The sequence below is a fragment of the Elaeis guineensis genome, chromosome 4, assembly GCF_000442705.2.
Source record: "Elaeis guineensis isolate ETL-2024a chromosome 4, EG11, whole genome shotgun sequence".
Taxonomy (NCBI): Eukaryota; Viridiplantae; Streptophyta; class Magnoliopsida; order Arecales; family Arecaceae; genus Elaeis; species Elaeis guineensis.
In genome coordinates this window covers 140200441-140220067 of record NC_025996.2, presented here as the reverse complement: position 1 = coordinate 140220067, position 19627 = coordinate 140200441, and the positions used below count along the sequence as shown (strand labels likewise).

The 19627-nt window shown below is 40.5% G+C and overlaps 2 protein-coding genes across 2 annotated transcripts; one reads left to right on the top strand and one right to left on the bottom strand.

Moving 5' to 3' along the window:
• The first annotated feature begins 5690 nt into the window (after positions 1–5690).
• LOC105060824 (protein NUCLEAR FUSION DEFECTIVE 4) lies at positions 5691–11382 on the top strand. Its single transcript, XM_010944664.4, has 3 exons — positions 5691–6186; positions 9293–10218; positions 10503–11382. The coding sequence occupies exons 1-3, from the start codon at positions 5875–5877 to the stop codon at positions 10996–10998; spliced, it is 1734 nt and encodes a 577-aa protein (XP_010942966.1). The 5' UTR covers positions 5691–5874; the 3' UTR covers positions 10999–11382.
• Positions 11383–13720: 2338 nt separating this feature from the next.
• LOC105060823 (xylulose 5-phosphate/phosphate translocator, chloroplastic) lies at positions 13721–15531 on the bottom strand. The gene is made up of 2 exons (XM_010944663.4): positions 14035–15531; positions 13721–13919 (listed from the first exon to the last, which is right to left on the bottom strand). Exon 1 carries the CDS (start codon positions 15426–15428, stop codon positions 14109–14111), a length of 1320 nt encoding a protein of 439 aa, XP_010942965.1. The 5' UTR covers positions 15429–15531; the 3' UTR covers positions 13721–13919; positions 14035–14108.
• Between the last annotated feature and the right edge of the window lie 4096 nt (positions 15532–19627).

Here is a 19627-nt window from a genome sequence, read left to right as displayed (position 1 = left end):
GTGTGTTGGCAATAACGACGGTAATATCTCTGGCATGAAATGTCATAACTCTCATGTGATGATGCAATACTTGCTTTCTGTGGTCATGCATGGCTATTTGGATAGTGATGTTCAAACTGCATTGATTGAGTTGGGAGTGTTCTTTCGAGAATTGTATTGTCAAAAATTGAAGATTAACTTACTTGAGAAGTTTGAGAAGGATATCGTGCTCATTCTTTGTAAGTTAGAAAAAAAATTTTCACCATTATTTTTTGATGTTATGGTGCATCAGGCTATTCATCTTTCAAAAAAAACTCTTTTGATCGGACTGGTACATTATCGGTGGATGTATCCTATTAAAAGATAAAAAAATTATATGCACTTTATCATATTAGTTATAAGATGTAAATACATTTCTAAAATTTAAATTTATTTTTATTTACAGATTTTTGTGTATCTTAAAAAAGTATGTGCATAATAAAGTATGGCCTGAAGGGTCTATAGTAGAAACATATGTAGCTGCGGAGTGTGTCACATTCTGCTCGATGTATCTTGACAATATCGAAATAAGATTCAATTGTATAGATCATAATGCAAACTGTGAATGGGGTGATAGTGAACCGACACTGTCCATATTTAAACAAACGATTCGATCCATTGGTGGAAAGCGATATGTATTTATAGACATGAATGAGCTATCCAAGGTATACTTTTATGTTCTAAATAATTGTGAAGAAATTGCTTATTTCATTGAGTAAGTACCATCTCAGCATACTGTTTAATATTTTAAATAATTTTTTTATATCGATGTAAAATTAAAAATCATGACTTGTTGCAGTGAGTACAAGAGTATACTATCCAAAGAGAATAATATGGATGTTGATGATCAACATAAGAAGAAATTTGCAAAATAATTTGGAGACCTTGTAAGTTGCACTAGTAATACATTATTTTTAATAATTATAAAAATAATTATTTGAACCAACATAATTTTTTATGTTATGGTGTAGATGAAATATAAGTATTTCAATAAAGAAGAGGGTGCAACCGATGAGTTGTACAATTTAGCATGGGATCCCGATCGAAAGGTTAACCACTACGTATCCTGTATCATTGGAAGAATGAGATTTCACACAAGGAAGCTTAAGATGCAACGACGGATCCAAAATAGTGAGATTGCTACGATAGGATATGAGGAAGAAGAAGAGATTGAATATTATGGTGTACTGATAGATATCATAGAACTGAAGTATGGGTCTAGTAATTCTGTATTCTTATTTTAGTGTGAATGATGGGATATTAGCAATAAAAAGATCGATATTCATTTCGATCCATACTTTATCAGTATAAATTTTGTACGAATATGGTACCAGAATAAGCCATATATATTAGCAACTTAAGTGAAATAAGTAATATATTTGAAGGATCTAAAGTATCGAGGTGATTAGTATGTCGTATAAAAAATAACATCTAGAGGCATATATTACATACCAACTCGACTAGAGATAGATAAAAATTTCAGATTTATATGAAGAGAAAATTTTTCAAGAGGAAGAACAAACATTAGCCGAGCTTCTTGTTGATGAAAAACTTATAACAGCTCCTTTGAATAGGACTGATCTGCCGCTCAACGAAGTTGAAGCTAATTTTGTATTTAATCTTGATGAGTCAGAGGACAACGATCCGTTCATAAATTATGATGAGATAGAAGATGATACATTAGTCGATTATTATGATTTAGAGGAGGACCTATATATCGAAGAAGATATGGATATTGATGAGTAGATCTATATTCTTTGTTGAATCTTCTCTTGCAATAATGGTATGCGATATAATTTTATTCATTAAAATATAATTTATTTTTCACTATTATTGTTCAATATTATATTCATTTATATGTCAAGAATTACAGGTATGGCACTAGGAGATAGACGACGACGTTCACAGCCTACCCCTGAGGTTGAGGCACCTTCACCCATTTCCACTGTCGCACCAGTAGAGTCGCCAAAGGGTCCTGCACTAGCAGATCCCAATGAGATAGGTCCGAGTGAGGTGGGTTCGAGTGGTATTATTATACTTTTTATATAATAAAATTTAATTTTTTAAAATTAGATAGCGATCATACTAATGATTTATTTATTGTTGTTTCAGGCCAGTCTTTACCGGTGGTGAGGTGAGGGCGATATCCATTGAAGAATCTCACTTTAGAGCATTGGAGACGTGAGCATCTGGGATAGCATCTTCATATTGAGATACCACCTGACTACACCAGGCCTATTAGAGGATGGTGCGAGCCATGGCAGATCAAACTAGGCATCATATGCCGCAGCTATGCCCCTGTAATGCTTTTTGATTGGCATCATATTATACAGGCTCAGAGAAATATTTTTTACACCCAGTTACAGATAAAATAAATTATATTATAAATATTTAATTAGCATGATATTCTTTTAAAATTTGTTATTAGCAGGATGTATTTGATATTATTGATTTTGAGGAGGATCGCATGCGGCGAGCTGTGGACACTCATTTATGCTAGTGTTTCAAGGAGTATCGCCACCACATTCATCAGCACTAGTACCATATGATGTAGGACTATAAGGTGGAGGTAGTGCGGCAGCGGTCGTATGACAGCATTGCTATGGATGATTAGACTCTCATATGCCGGCATTATGAAGATCCGATATATCAGGTTACACATCCAAATTTTTTTTTTTAGAGTTTAATGATTGAGTCATTTATTCTTAAATTCAGTTTGTTACCTACTAATTTGACTGCTAACTGTACAGAGATGAAATAGGATGCCTAGAATACCGCAAATTGGACGAAACAGATCGTGTTGCATTGTGGGGGTTCGAGGTCGTTCGCTTGTCATATAGAGCAAATGGTAAGTAATTTCTAATTAGCATATTTTAACTTTCTAACTATTTAAAAAAATTTTAATTAATTATTCTCAAATTACAGAGAGATGCAAAGAGCGACGAGCTTTCTGATAGGATCGATATCTACCAGCGGATCCACTAGCGACGATCAGGAGAGTGGATGACGGAGAGTCAGGAGCTTTTTGTAAGTTTTTTCAATTATTTTTTCATTCATAATTTTATTTTCAGTAAGAAATTAAAATAGCTATAACTTTAATTTTCAGGATCGCATGATAGGCATCAGATCCCAGCCTATCCTGAGGGCTCGACTGCACCCATAGATGACGAGATCTGTGATCAAATGCTTGGTATGAGATCCTGTTATGTTAGAGGTCTAGGGCATAGGATTAGTGCTCTCTTATCCTCATGCTTATCCAGGGCTGACATCCATACTGCCTGCGATGCTCGACTGATGGAGATGCAAAAGCAGGCTATTGAGGATCGACGGTGGGCTGAGCAGCGAGTTGATGAGTTGAATGCATACGTCGATGAGTACCAACTGCTTTAGACCTAGATGATGGAGTGGATGGCGTAGATAGAGCGGATGATGCAGCTGATGAGACAGTAATAGGTCGGTTCGAGCTCTTCCGAGCGAGTGCTCCCTTTCTTCAGTCCGTTCTCCTGCTGCAGATGCCGACACTTGACGGTCTGTTTATGTTGCTTTTTATTTTTATTTCAAATTTTTTATAATTTTAATTTAATATAATAAAATAATAAAATTTATTTATGATGTTATTATGTGAATTTCTTATTTTAATTTTATAGATTCTAAATAAAAATATTAAAAATATAAATTAAAAATATATATTTATAAATTATTTTAAAAAAAATTACATGTAAATAAAAAGCTACAGAATTATTCTCGATGAAATTATGGTCGCCAAAAAACCTATTAGCGATGAAAACAATTGGTCGTAAATATTTTTTTTAATAAATTTAAAAATATTAAAAATTTATATTAAATTATTAGCGATGAAAATAGTTTCATCATAAATAATTGTTAATTTAGTAGTGATAAAAATTTCTATTGGCAATTATCGTATTTGCGATAAAACTTTACGTCGCTAATAATTTTTTTATAAATCTAAATTTTATAAAAATTTTTAATTAAATTAGTAACAATGAAACTATTTCATCATAAATAATATTTTAAATTATTTTTTATTAACGATGTAATAATTCATCATAAATTATTTTTTTATGATGAAAATTTTTCATCGCGAATAGTTTTCGAAAAAAAACTTTTTTTAACAACGAAAATTTTTTGTCAGTAATATCGATTATTGGTGACAAAAAAAATTTTTATCGTAAAAAATTATCAATGATGTCATTATTTACGATAAAATATTAGCGATGATAATTTCGTCGCTAATAACTATTATCGACGAAAATCTAGTATTAGCGATAAATTTTTTACTTCACTAATACCCTGTTCTGTTGTAATAATTGGAGCGTTGCAACGTGTTTGATCCACCCCTTCGTATCTTCATAGTGGCTGATGGTGAGCTCTCTCATCTTGAAATAGGATCTCAAAATCAATCAAGGGTCCTTCCTCTAGTGCCAAGTGTTGCTTCTGATCTCCCCATTTGAGGTCGGCTGTCAAGGTAGATGTGGCCGAAGTGGAACCACTGTTTGAGCTCTACTCAAATACCTGCAAAGAAGTCCTCACCGAAATGTTCTCTGGTGAAGAACCTTCGACACTCAAATTAGGAGATGGAGAACAATGAGAGAAGAGAATAGGGAGTCGAGAGCTTATCATGAGGAGAGGAATTGGAATTGTATCCATCTCGGAGTTTTGATAATCTTCTAGATTTATCGTATAAATTGATTCAGATAAGATATTTTTCTTTTACGAGAGACTCTATCATGGAGAAATTTTATTCCATCTGGACTTTCTTAATTTAAGAGGAGAGGCGGATCTTTTGGTGAAGAATATAGATCTACTGTAAGTGAGCTATGGTAGGCCATCTAAAGTCAAGGTTATGGAGACTGTAGAGTGCATATTGGTCTTAGGCAATCTGAAATAGGTCGGTCTAGGACAATATAAAATAGATCGTCTAAGGCCAAGGGATAGTGAACCTCCACTGATGGGGTATATCCGGCAACCTTCATCCCTATCATATATGCATATATCCGATGGGCACCCATCTTTCATAGCTCGATCGAAGCCGAAGATGTTGCAACTGAGGTCAAAGTATAGATCCACAACAATTGTCATTTTTGATACATTTAAAATTTAAATTTTTAATTTTAATATTTTTTTGATAAAAAGGAAGCTAAAAGATAGCCAATTTCAAACAATAGTTATTGAAAATAAAGTTGATTCATGCATCAATATGATTATTATTTTTGATATATTTTAAATTTAAATTTAAATTTTAATATCAGTCATTTATAACATATTTATTTTATACAATCATGAGTTACATCAATATGATTACTATTTTAAATTTTAAATATTTTTTTGATAGTCATGTTGTCATATCTTATAATCGGGACTAATATGAATTAAGTCTGCTATCATTAATAATTAAATAGATTATACAGATTGAATTAGATTATCTGTCTAATAAATAATCGAATTCAAATCTGGATCTTTAAATAGGTTGGATTTAGATTGATAAATCAGAATTTTTGAATAGGTTATATTTGGCTGATAAAATTTTGATCAATCCGCATCCAACCGGACCCAATCCGCTCCCTCGCCACCCCTAAATGCCATGTCAGCAAAAGTAGCTTGGAAGGAAAGCACCTTATATTGCTCCCTCGGCGCAACGGCGTTACCAGACCGGAAACCAGAGGCCGACAGCCTGGACAGCTATTTAATGCCAGAGAGGGACGGCCTAGGCCTTCCACCGGCTTCAGGCTTCGCGTCCCAATAACCAAAACAACAGAATCCCAATCAAAAGAAGAGAAGAAGAAGAAGACGAGGAATTTATATAATTGAATCGATCGAAATCAAGAAGGGGAATATATGGCCGGTGGGCAGTCGCGGAAGTGGATGATATTGGTGGCGACGGTGTGGATCCAGGCGTTCACGGGGACCAACTTCGACTTCTCGGCCTACTCCTCCGACCTCAAGGCCGCCTTAGGCATCTCCCAGGTCCAGCTCTCTTATTTGGCCACCGCCTCCGACCTCGGCAAGGCCCTCGGCTGGTCCTCCGGCCTCGCCCTCCTCTACCTCCCCCTCCCTGCCGTTCTCCTCCTCGCCGCCGCCTTCGGCGCCGCCGCCTACGCCGCCCAGTGGCTCATCCTCACCGGCCGCCTATCCCTCCCCTATCTCCCCGTGAGTCCCTCTCTACTTCACAAATTCCATCATTTTTATTTTTATTTTATTTTATTTTATTCAGCCGTTAACCAAGTCGCACTTAATTTTATATAAACCTTAAATTTTCTTGGCTTCGAAGCGTCCTGTCCCGTGGGATTGCTTTTGTTTCCAAGAACCGTGGCATGGTCGGTGAAGAGCAGACGTTCTCTAACGTCCAACCAACATTGATCTCTCTCTGGAGGGGGATTTTAAATATAAGGCCCTGTCGGCGATTATATAACGCTCGGCAAATTAAGTGAACTTATTGGTTCATCTTCGATTAGGTACAAAAATTAGTATCCGTTAATCATTCTACAAGGCAGCATTATTAGTATTCCCAATCCATCCATCCACTTGCTTTCTATCATTTGCTAGTTCCCCTCACCTATCAATAGTTTGGATGGCAGCGGTGAGACAAGGGAGAAGGCTATGGGTGTTATTTGTTTGCTCGCGTCATATTTCCCAAGTGGGTACATAACTCTCCTTAATTATTACAACAATAAAATACTAGCGTGGGTCACCTCCTTTTTTTATCAAAAAGAAAAAAGGGCCAAAAAAAAAAATCCCGAGTAGAGCTTTCTATGTTTCAAAAAACAAAAAAAGAAAAGGTCATGTAATTTGGTGGTAACTCGGAAAATCTGGGATCCATGAGTGATAGTGTACATATGTGTGTGCGCGCGCGCGCGCGCGCGCGTGTGTGTATATATATATATATATAGATAGATATAACCCTGGATTGTTATTTGTTAGCGAGGACGACCGGAGTAGTGGCCGGTTTATCGCATCCTTCTATTTGGTTATGCTACCGCCAAGTGGGCAGCTTATCCACCATCCGTTTAGTGGATCTCCCGCTATCTTGCTGCCAGTGGGGAATGAATTACTCCTGGACACTATTAGTTTGGCATCTCTCTGATGAGATGCATGCAGCAGTTAAAACATGTCACCATCTCGTCTCCATGACCTTCATTAATCCTGAGTTGTATGAAGGAGATGGACGAGCTTCCCTTCCTGTAGCCGTCTGATCAGCATCAAAAGTCGGATTTTGTTCCAAAATCGGGGTGGTTTCTGTCCTTTTACTAACAGCCATGGAAAGTAAGAGGCACTCCTCTCTTTCCATAAGTCTAAACGAGCTGACGCAGTGGAACAACAAAAGTCGCTTGTTTGGCTATCTTTCTAAAGGATACTTTTGGTCAAGGAACCAATGCCCGGTTACGCCGCTGGCACGTCGTTGGGAAGGAATCGTTAATGGACGTCCACGTGAGTCCATTCCGTTTGACGGGTAGGAACCTCCGAAAAAACCAACTGCCAGTCTCACCGCCTGATCCATGCGAGAGAGAATTATAGGAAACCTTCTATACAAAGATATTGATGAGACTTGAGATGCAAGGTATAATTTTTTTATTACTTAAAATTTATTTGGATGGTTAGATCCAAAATTTTATAAAATTTATGATTTAATTATAAAAAATATTAAATTATAAATAAATCAAGTCTTATATTTATGAGTATCTAGGATCGTTTGAGTAGACTGATTTGAATCTCGTAAGAAGAAAAAAAAAATCTAAGATTATTTTTTTTTTTCTTACGAAATTCAAATCAGTTCACTCAAAAAATAATATTAAATATTTATAAATAAATAATTTGATCTATTTATAATCTATTATTTTTGATATTTGGGCCATACCCCAATTTTGGGTTCAACCAGTTCAAGGACATCGTGCATGGGTTAGACACTCGGCACTTTGGCACTTGGTTCTGTCGTGCATGGAGTGACGTGCACTGCAATCTTGTCACTCACTACTCTCTTGCGAAGGATCGAAACCATTGTTTAATTGCACAGTCCTGACAGCAACTTAGACCCTAAAGCACGCCAACCTTTTAATTCACTTTGCATCTGCTGATCGCATTATTAAGGTAAGGCATCGGTCATCATCAGAGGCAAGGTGGAGGTTTGATGGAATAAATGCATGATGGTACGTGATGGCATATAAGATGATGGTGGGGAGGAGGCTGGGCAGAGACAAGAGGGAAGAGGGTGAGAGTACCATCTAAAAAGACTAGCAATCATACTGTACATACAAACATACGTGGATACACATACATACAAATATACACGGGTTAGGATGTGTCTTTTGTCCGAAAGAAGAATTAGCCTTCCTTCATGTGCATCCACTATTGGATTTTCCACTAGCCACTTAGATATATATGTAAATTGATAAATATAGTTTTGAGAACTTTGAGATCCGTATCATGGATGATCCAATGGTAGATTTATGCGAATGAAAGTAAATCTAAATTTATTAGGAAAGAGTATGCAATCCTGATCTCATAAATATATGTATGTGCGTGATATAGAACAAAATCAGCAACATATTAACTTTTAGGAGCTGTTTGGATTTTTCTATTGAATTAGATTGAAATTCTATAGGATTTATGGATTATGTTGGTACAATCAGCAAGGTTACAACCTGTAGACTGAGCTAATTTTATGTTCATAAAATACTCTAGAATAGTTTTTGAGTGGACCGGCTTGAATCTTATATGGAGTTAAGGTGGAGTGGATGGGACCTGATATTCTGTAATCCTAAAAATCTCATTTCCAATCATGAAAATCTAATAAAATTTTCTAAATTACCAGGACATATTTAGATGGTCAGGCCCAAAATCTCATGATTCATGGTCCAATACAATCACCAAAAACATTGGATTGTAGGCCAACCGTCAAAATAGGCTCTTAGAAGTATGATATTTATCTAGATTATATCGTAATTCAACATAGGGAGCTGCGACTTCATGACCGAGTTTGGCTATCGTTTTTACTTCTCCCATGTTTCGTTTCTCCCCTCTTCTTGAAGGGCAACAAGCTGATGGTCATATAAGCTGTAAGATCGATTTGATTTTGATCTGAATTTCTTGAAGATGGGACTACAATTAACAGCTCACCAACCAACCTAATTAAGCTTGACAGGATGTAGGAGTTCTATATATACAAGATGTCACTTTCCATGCAAAATAATTGGTTAATTTGACTGCTGTGATATCTGGTTCTGGGAAACAAAGAAAAAGAAATTGCATGGCCATGCAGGTGTTCCTGCTATGCTTGCTGGCCGGCTGCAGCATCTGCTGGTTCAACACCGTCTGCTTCGTGCTGTGCATCCGCAACTTCCCCGTCAACCGCTCCCTCGCGCTCTCACTCACCATCAGCTTCAACGGCGTCAGCGCCGCCCTCTACACCCTCGCATCCAACGCCTTGGATGGCTCTTCCTCCACCTACCTCCTCCTCAACGCCACCCTCCCCGTCCTCGCCTCTGCCGCCGCCCTCCTCCCCATCCTCCGCCAGCCCCCCACCCACCTCCTCCTCCTCCCTCCCGACGCCACCCGCCGCGACTCCCACGTCTTCCTCCTCCTCAACCTCCTCGCCTTCCTCACAGGCCTCTACCTCCTCCTCCTCAACTCCGTCTCCTCCAACCCCGTCCTTGCCCGCCTCCTCCTCGCCGGTGCAATCATCCTCCTCCTCTTTCCCCTCTGCATTCCCGGCATCGTCTGCGCTCGTGACTGGGCTCGGCGGACCGTCTACTCTCGCCTGGGCACCAACAACCACATCGAGGGCGTGGATCTTCGAAAGCAGCTCATCCGCGGCACCAATATAAACATCAACATCCACGAGAACGATAGCAACAACGGCAACGGCGGCGGCGGCAGCAACGATGATAGGGCCGTTGGAGAGGAAAGGCCGCGATGGTGGTGCTGTGAAGGGTTGACGGAGAAGAACCAGCTGGTGGCGATCGGCGAGGAGCACAGCGTGAAAAGGCTCATCGGCCGGATCGATTTCTGGTTGTACTACGTGGCCTACTTCTGTGGTGCAACGGTGGGGCTGGTGTACAGCAACAACCTGGGCCAGATTGCCCAGTCCTTGGGAATGGAGTCCAAGACCACCATGTTCGTCACCGTCTACTCTTCCTGCTCCTTCTTTGGCCGTTTGCTCTCCGCCGCCCCCGACTTCCTTCGCGGGTTCGTATCTCTCTTCCCTTGCATCTCATAATAACTGGACCTACAGATGCTGCTCACCCTGTGAATTACAGTACTCATTTTGGAGTTTAATTTTATAAAAGCTTTTTATACCTGACGCTTCTAAATTTACAGATCGACTCTGAACCATATTATTAGTGTTCTTCCTAAATATCATCAAACATATCATTCTTGTAGCAGTTTTGGGGAATGGCAGCCCTGAACTCTCTGTGGCCGTGCCTCCAGTCCAAATATTGTTAAGAGGCTGATGAGCTTTGAGTTTGCAGGAAGGTGCACTTCGCTCGAACGGGATGGTTGGGGATAGCGTTGGTGCCGATGCCGCTGGCCTTCTTTCTGCTAGCAGAGGTGGGCGATGGTCATGCTCTGCTTGCAGGCACGGCGTTAGTGGGACTGAGCTCGGGGTTCATCTTCGCTGCCGCGGTGGCCGTCACATCCGACCTCTTTGGACCCAACAGCGTCGGGGTCAATCACAACATCCTCATCACCAACATCCCTCTGGGATCTCTGCTCTATGGCTTGCTTGCTGCCTTGGTATATGATGCTAATGGGAATTCAAGTTCCATGGAGGTGCTGACCGGCGATGGGATGGTGGTGTGCATGGGGAGGAAATGTTATGCTACGACTTTCTTGTGGTGGGGTTGCGTCACTTTGGTTGGGCTGCTCTCTAGTTTGTTCTTGTTTTTGAGGACCAGGCCGGCTTACGACCAGGCGGAGCATGGCCAGCCGATGCCGCAGAGCATGGGCGGCGAGGATTTCCGATGAGAGGGGATGAAGAGGTGCCATGTTTGATAGAGAGGCTGGCAGGCCATCCATGTGGAGAGTTTGGGGGGCAAGAAGCTCAAACCAAATCGTGCTGCACTAAATTATGACGCAGAAAGGATATATTTGGAAAAAGAGTATAGGCAAAATGGATCCGCTTCTGATTAAATGGAATATCTGTGTACCGTTTTCTAAACATTAGGAGACACTAGATTTCAACATACGAAGGGAGATTAGCACAGCCAGCTAATGTATGCCGAAAGAGAACTCTGCTTACCATTTTCTGACATTGGATTGCCCGCATGATCTCCTAAGAGAGAATGCAGTGTTATACCATGGATTTTGAAAAAAAAATGCTATATATATATATACTTCTTTCTATGTAAATTTTAATGTTGTCAATTTTTATACCTTTTCTTTTTCTTTTCCTTTTTTTTTTTTTTTTTTGGAGATCAAGAGGGCTAATCCTCAGCTTTTATCCTACACCAAGGACTGATACCATCGAACCAAGCATTAGATGATTATTTCTTTACTTTTCCAAAAATTTCTCAATGATGTGGTTATGCACTCAGGGTTTAATTTGCAAAGAAGTGTCAAATTCAGCATTTAGTCTGATTTGTAATGTATAACAACCTTACACATGAGTTTTGAGACTTCTCTTCTTTGCCAAATCAAGATGTGAAGTGAGTAGGCTAAGTTAGGGACGCTGTTGCGTCGCATGATTATCGTCTCATCCTGATATAGTTTGTGGGATAGGTATTCAAAGAAATAGCAGGTATATCTTTTACCAAAAAAAAAAAAAAAGAAAGAAATAGCAGGTAGATATAATTATAATGTAATCCTGGTTGTGACGGTTTTTTATATACAAATTTGGAAGGGCAGCAAGAAGTGAAAAGGAAAGGCTTCTTAATTGAATAGAAGCGAAAAGGATTTGTGATGCTTTTGTTTAGGTTATTTTCTTTCTGCAATATAAGATTAGTCACTGGAAAAATGGATCGGTTGCACACTACTTCAATGCAAGAACAAGTTCATGGACAATTAGATTGCCGGTTCATCACTCTAGAGAGGTTCAGACACAATTCAACCATCTTTCATCCCCATTAGCTCTAGTTTCTTTATCCCGAGAAGAGGACCAAGTGGCATGGAAATTAAACAGCTACAAATCCATCTCTATTGCCTCACCATATCAATTCTTTGAGGAATTAGAAGAGAGTTCTTTACGAAAACTTTGTGTGCCACCAGAGATCAAGTGCTTCATACGGCTATGCTGGAAGAAAAGACATTATACAAGAGACATGCCGCAAAGAAGACTTGGAAAAAATATTGGCGGTTGCGTCCTTTGTCAACAAGCCCCAAAGAGAGTAGATCACCTTTGTTTCCAGTTGCTGTTCCTTCTCACCCATCTGGAAAGCTATTTGCACGTCACTTGGAATACTTCATCCTCAATTAGTTTTGGCTTCCTCTGCCTTGATTGGCAAAGAAGGAATTTCACAAAAGCTCTGCAGCCTGTGGTGCTTATGGTGCTCTCAACTATGATGACATGGGCTTGTTAGAAATGTCAAAATTGCATGGGCTTGTTAGTGAGAAAGAAAGTGTCGCAATTTGTTGGAACAAGCTTTCCTCCCCAGCATCTATTGTCTCCGAGACTGCAACCCTTTAATGACTGGTCATCTTTATGTTGGTGAGAAAGTAACGTTAGCCGAATTGTGCCGAGTGGGCAAAGCTGCTGATGCCTAAAAAATTGCGTGACAAGATGCTTGCTGCTGGAAAATGCCCTACCTGATCTTTAGTCTTTATAAGAACCGACAAACAACTGTTAATTTGTCAGACGCAGTTCTCTTAACAACACATTCTTGAGACCAAGCACCCTTTATATTTCCTTTTTCCCAAAAACGTATGCATGCATTACACATATGCACACATCACACTAGATCTGAAAACAAAAAACATACCTAAGTTTGTTACAGAGCATTCTAAAGACTAAACTTCCCAACAGGATGACAGTATTTCACCGATTTTGTGGAAAATTTTATATTCTGAACTCCTGAGCTACTCTCACGTCACGTCAGAGTGGTGTGACCATCTACATGTAAAAAAAAGAAAAAAAAGCAAAAAACATGCTACCAGCCTTCATTATATTAGGCTTAAGTATCAATCCAATCTCATGCCTATGGGATACAATTGACACTTCCATTAAAGGAGGAAAAGAGAGGAGTTTAACCTCCAAAACATCCGAACAAATGGTTTAAATCATTGCCTACTTCTCCATTCATTTCCACCCCTTCCCAGCCAGCTTCCTCAATGGTCAGAGCTCTCTCTCTCTGTAGTCAAAGCTCTCTCTCTCTCTCTCTCTCACGCACGCGCGCGCGCACGTATATATATATCTCCCAACAGGCACCAAATATATCTCCCTGAAAATGAAATTTTACAACCAGGATAATTCCAAGTTGTGCTCCAGGGCCATATTTCAACCGAAGCAACCAAGCAGGGTCAAATGCACAGCACAGGTTTGTTCTTTATGTATCACATATATGTTTAGTGGCTGTAGCAAGATCTTGGCATGAAGTATCATCAAATTGTGCTCCAGGTTGCATTGGATAAGCACTGGCGTTATTAAAGATGGATAAGGAAATATTGATTATATCATGAATTAAATCATTTATACCCGTTCGAACAACATAATAGAATACCTGGACAGAAAAACTTCACTGTCAAAGCATGAGGCTATAAGATGACAAGCTTCTTTTTTCTTTAATATCCAAATATTCAAAAAGCCAATAGTTATAGAGCATTCCATCGAATACATGAACAAAGCTAAGGAAACAGGAAAAGAGAGATGAGACTATCAGGAAATTGCTGCTTGCCAAACCCCACAATCTCCTCGGGTATCCCTCTCTCTTCACATTCGATCAAAAACCATCTTACTGTCATTGCCACGTTGAAGAAAAACGCATGAGAAACAATAAATAATCACAATAAGAAAAGGATACATTGAAGAAAAAAAATGCATGAGAAACAAATTTTTTTTAAAAAAAATACCAATAAGAAAAGGAGGTAAAAGAGATGCGGTTGTCACGACAGTAGAGCCAGACTCCTCAATCGACAGCGTTTGCTCAGCTAGTCTTCTTCTCAGCGACCGCTTTGTTCTCCTTCTTCCCTATCGTCGTGGTCTGTGAATACAAGAAAGTCCCCAAGATAGCGATGGCCGACCCCAGAGCATTCAGCGGCCGAATTGGATTCCTGAAGACCAGCACCGAGGCGATGATGACCACCACCCGCTTCATGGTATTTCCCACCGAGAACGTCAACGGACTGATCTTGTCGAGCGCCTGATAAGACGACTGGTTGTAGAGGTGGTAGAAAATTCCCGAGAGGAGCACCCACCAGTAGAACGTCCACGGCGACGGCAGGGCCGAGAGCGCCCGCTGGAAGCCGCCCAGCCACTGAGACCCCTCGACGAAGACGGCGACGGGGAATAGGTATAGAAGGGAGATGATGCTGATCCAGCCGTAGAGATTGAGGCCATTGATGTGGGAGAAATCTTGGAGGCTCTGCTTGGAGTAGATGTTGCGGAGGACGAAGCCGACGTTGGAGATGAGGGCGGTCCAGAGGCCCTGGGCGTTGAAGGAGACCTCGGTGACGGCGGCGAGGGAGCAGCCGGCGACGATGGGGAGGACGGAGAGCCAGACGTGGATGGGGTAGAAGCGGCCGAGGAAGGCGGAGAAGACGACGGAGAAGACGGGCTCAGAGGCCTTGATGACGTGGGTGAAGGAGACGGCGACCTTGGAGAAGGAGACGCAGGCGGAGATGTGGCCGATGGTGTGGAAGAGGGCGGGGCCGAGGAGGGCGACGAAGAATCTTTTGGAGACTCGGGGGAAGGGCTGGAGGCGGGAGGCCCAGAGGAAAGCCATCCAGAGGGAGCCTACGAATAGCTGGAAGGAAGCCAGAAGCCAGGGATAGGGGAAGATGTTGAGGACCTTCTTATTGTAGATGTTGAAGACCACGTTCTGGAAGTACCACAGTCCAAACACCACGGCCAGATACAAGGTATTGTTCGGGGTGGTGGTTTTGGATCTGGATTCGCTCTCCGCCACGGATTTACCGGTGGAGTCACCCTCATTTCGATCTGGGATGGAATCCTCTCCATCTTTCATGTCTCCGATGCCTTCTGCTTGCTTCTCCTTTGGTGGTGGAGCATCGGGGTCTCCATCTGCTGCTGCGGCGGCCGCTGCCCTGGGGATTAGAATGCGGGATCTGAGGGTCGGGTGTCGGAGAAGGACAGAGGGGGACAAAGAAGTGGGAGCGCGGAGACAGGTGAGGGTGGTGCTAGGGGTGGAACGAGGTCTCGGGATGTGGGATCTGTTGATGGGGGATTGGGTTTTGGTGTGCCGGAGAGGAGGGGATGATGAAAAGGGCAGCTGCAAGGAAAGCATGTTTTTGCGTTCTACTTTTTGGCCGATACCTGTTTGATGTTATGGCTTGGAAACGGAAGAGAGAAGAACAGCAAAGGAGGGATGGATGGAGAAAGAGAAACTTGAAAGTAGAAAGGATCCTAATAAATATTATTAGGTTGCACGTGCTTGCGATGCGGCATGTGAAGTGGCTGGGCAATCAAATCGGATGTCGCTCTTTTTTCCTCGGGACTAGTTGTTCCGCGTGGCATCAGACGCAAGCCAGACATGGAAACCTAGGGTCGACGAGACGGATTGGGTGGATGGATGATTCTGGTTTATTGAAACCACCGGAGATGTTTGGGTCGATGGATCATTCTGATTTTTTGAGCCATTAAAATTTTATGATTTAGATTAAAAGATAATGATGATAATTTTAGTTGATCCATCAGATATTTAATATGATTCGATTCAGATAAACTTTATCCGATCTGATTGAAATTTGAGATGGATATGAATTTTAGAAAAACTATTCGAAGTACGTTCGGATCAGATATAGATTGTTGTTGCGCCTCTCCGACCGGATGGCATGACGAGAGTGATTGGATCGAATGGTATTGGCTTTCATTGAGTTAAAGTAGCTGGTCTACGATCGGAGCACCATGGGCCTGTAAGAAAAATTCAAGAACACCGAAGAAGATGGTGGGAGTTTTCCAGAGGGAGATCATCCGATGGTTAAGTCAGTACTTATCGGAGAGGAAGAATAGTAGATGAAGATTGAGTAAGAGAGAGTAGAGTCCATAATCCATCCTCTCTCTCCAGGGAGAGAGAGTGTCCTCTCCTTCTCCTCCTAGTTTCCCCCCTTTTTGTTCCAGGAGGTCTGCTAGATGGCTAGCATCTGTCGAAGTTGAGGTAGTGGCTGTCAAAACTAGGATGGTTGGTGTCAGATGTGGTCGCACAGCTTATCACCCATGTTCGATGAGTAGTGAGTGTCAGCAGGCTGTTGCAGCGCCTGTTGCCCATGAGACTCATGCATCAAAAGTTTCGAAAAGTATCCGACCTTGCAAACAACTTACAGGGAGCTGAAGCAGGAAAGAATGGATTCGACAAGGCATCGTCTAATGGTCTTAGGTAGGTGGCCGACCTGTCACAAGTGGTCGGCTAGGCGCTGATGTCTATGGTGTCGTCTGGATCGCGTGATGTTGCTTTGATCACGTGCCTTGGTTGCTTACGTCACGACACTGGGTGTTTACCACATCAAGTGTTGCTACAAGAGTGGACACATCATCAGATGGATGAAATATGGTCCAACACTTGTCTCCTATTTTTCAGTTCGAAGTGTTTCGACTGAGAAGTAGACTGTTTGATTGAGCCGTAGGGTCGCATATCAGAATCAACTCTTTCATCATCTAAGCTCTGCCCTTGCCATTGGGATGGTTGGGTGCTTCTTCGAGCATTGTCCGGCTCGAAGAAAATGCGATGAATTCAAAGACATCGAAGGTTTATACTATGAGATGTATGTCTTAGAAGTCAATCTTGACTAATGCATACCTTTCTTTAGGATATGTTTCTATACTTGATGGATAATTTTTATTACAAATCTGTTGTATGTGCCCATAATTTATCCTAAAAATTAACAAAGATAATTTTGTATATTCTTAAGATGTTGAGAATTTGAGATATACATTATTAGTGGTTAATTTTTAAATACTTTCGATCGTAGGATCATTACGGATGACAATGATCAATCCACTTAAGATTGATGCATGGATCACCTTCCTTCCAAACAGATGAGTCTTGAGTCTGCGGTGTAGAGATACTGGAGTAAGAGTACAGGTGATTGTTAGAGAACAACTTGCACTGAGCGTGACCAATATGAAAAATCACTTGAATATCTACTCACTCATCAGTGATATTCTCGATCCTACAGTGGTGTGAGTGATCCTTTGACCTGCAGTGCGTTGGCTATTCGCAGCGAGGCTATTTAGTTTGACTGCATGTTCTCTAGGTCCCTAGCCATGCAGGTCCTTGCTGTGTATGTTGACTATAGTAGGTTCAGATTTATTATTTGAGTAGGATGCATCTAGATGGAATCTATTGATCCTAGTAGAAAAAGAGTAGTCCTATGCGATTTGCGAGACTGAGTTTAGGAAGTCTCTGACCAAAACAAGTATGAATACTGAAAAAGAGTTTTCACAGGATTCACAAATGAACTCGAGTCGAGTCAATCTGACATATGACTGACGATGAGATTTGATGAGTTCTTCATGACCTCCGTCTAGTCAAGACTCATGATAGAGGAACTGTATCACATGGTAACTGCACCTAAAGATTCATTCTTCTATTCTGCTGAATTGCCATTACATACTCTTAGGCATCACTGGTGGATTGTGAGAACTTACTAGTAATCATTTTTGGATCAAAGATCCTTATCGAGGTGAGTTGAAACCATTCTAACCCATCGAAAAGAGTTTCGATAATATTGTGATGGAGATTATGGCATGTCTCACAATTAGATAGAATAAAATCTAAGGGGTCATATACAAAAAGAGCTTGATCCGATCAACGGCTTAGATCATATTCAAATTATCAGTTGGATTGATGGTTTAAATTTGAAAATTACTAATTTGTAAGTATTACAGATATAGTAATTGTTAATTGTTAGCAGAGGGACTTAATTGCAAATACTGTAATTTGATAGGATCTAATTAAATTATGGGTCAAATTTTAATTAAATTTAAATTAGATTTAATTTAATTGGATTTGATTTAATTTAAGGCTAGTTGGATCTAATTATCCAAGTTAGACTTGGATTTCAATTCTGATTGGATTAATTTTGACAGCCTTTCGAATATGATTCGAATCAGACTCAAATTGGATTTGATTTAAATCCAGACTGAACCCAATTCATCCTAACCACCTGAGCCCAATTTTGTTAGGCTTCTCTATCCTATCTAGCCAACTAAGAGGGGTGGGGGTGCTGAAATCTCATGCACATCTTTTCATTGCATGCATGCGTGAGAATAAGGTGGCGTTCTCCTTGTTTCTTGGTTAGTTAGGAGTCCTATCTAGATTAGGTATAAGCCTAACTGATTTATGCTATTCCTTATCTAGTTTAGGAGTTAGTTATGGCATGGGAAAGAGAATTTTGTGCGATAAAATTAGAGGAGAAAAGAGGGCGCATGTGAGGTGATTCTTTCATGTTTTTCCATCATACCACAAGCTTTCTTATTTCCCAATGCCATCCCTCTTTTCAGATAAGGATCGATCGAATTCAAATTTGATTTGAATTAGACTAGATCAAATCATATCTAGTTTGGGTAGTGGCAAGTGTTTTGTGCAACAAAATATTGGGGGAAAAATATTGGCGTGCATAAGTGTGTGCGTGACTTTTCCCTTACCGCCTCTCCTATCTCCCACGCCCTCTTCCTCCTTCTTGTTCTCTACGCCCCTGTTCCTCCTTTAGATAGGGATCTAAGAGAGATTTTAGAGAGAAAAAGAAAATCAAGAAGGGTTCTTGATTTTTCTTGGTGATTAGGATCAATCCCTAAGATCAAACTACAGGGCTGCTTCAAGTGATATAAAGTAAAAGGCCCTGATCCAAGTCGAAGAACAAAGCTTGCAAGGATGCTAGTACACCGGTGGCTTCAGAGTTCTAATCAAAATCATCTCTATGTGGATACCAACAGAAGTCGGATGCTTGTGCGGCTCTGATAGGAATCTTGGATATCCGCAGGATCCGAGAAAAGAAATCAGGTATGGAGATCAGATCTCCTTCTCATTGTTGTTTCTCATTTTAGATTTTAGGCTTTGGCATTGTGTTCATATGAAGATCCTCAACATGATTTTTAGATGTGATCTGGTATGTTTTAAATTAAAATATTTTAATTTAATTTTATTTCCACTGCTCTCGTAAATCTGATTTATGAAAAATTTTTAAACTATACGTATGAAACCACTGCTCAAAGTAACTTGTAATAGGTGGTTGTTGGGTAATCTCTCTAGTGGCCTTTAGCTACAATCTTAATGGTGGTTATGAAGCTCATCGTGACTTGGTCTTATTCTTCCATGCCGAGTTGGTGTTTGGTAAGTTGGCTTCTTCTACCTCGAATCTTGTCGAGGCGACCTCAAATCCTGTCGAGGATATTTAAATGACTTTAGGGTCAATGATGTTCTTTTGGGTCTTGAACCATTGGTAGCTTGGGAGGGCGATCAGACTGATGACCATGCAAGGAAGCATT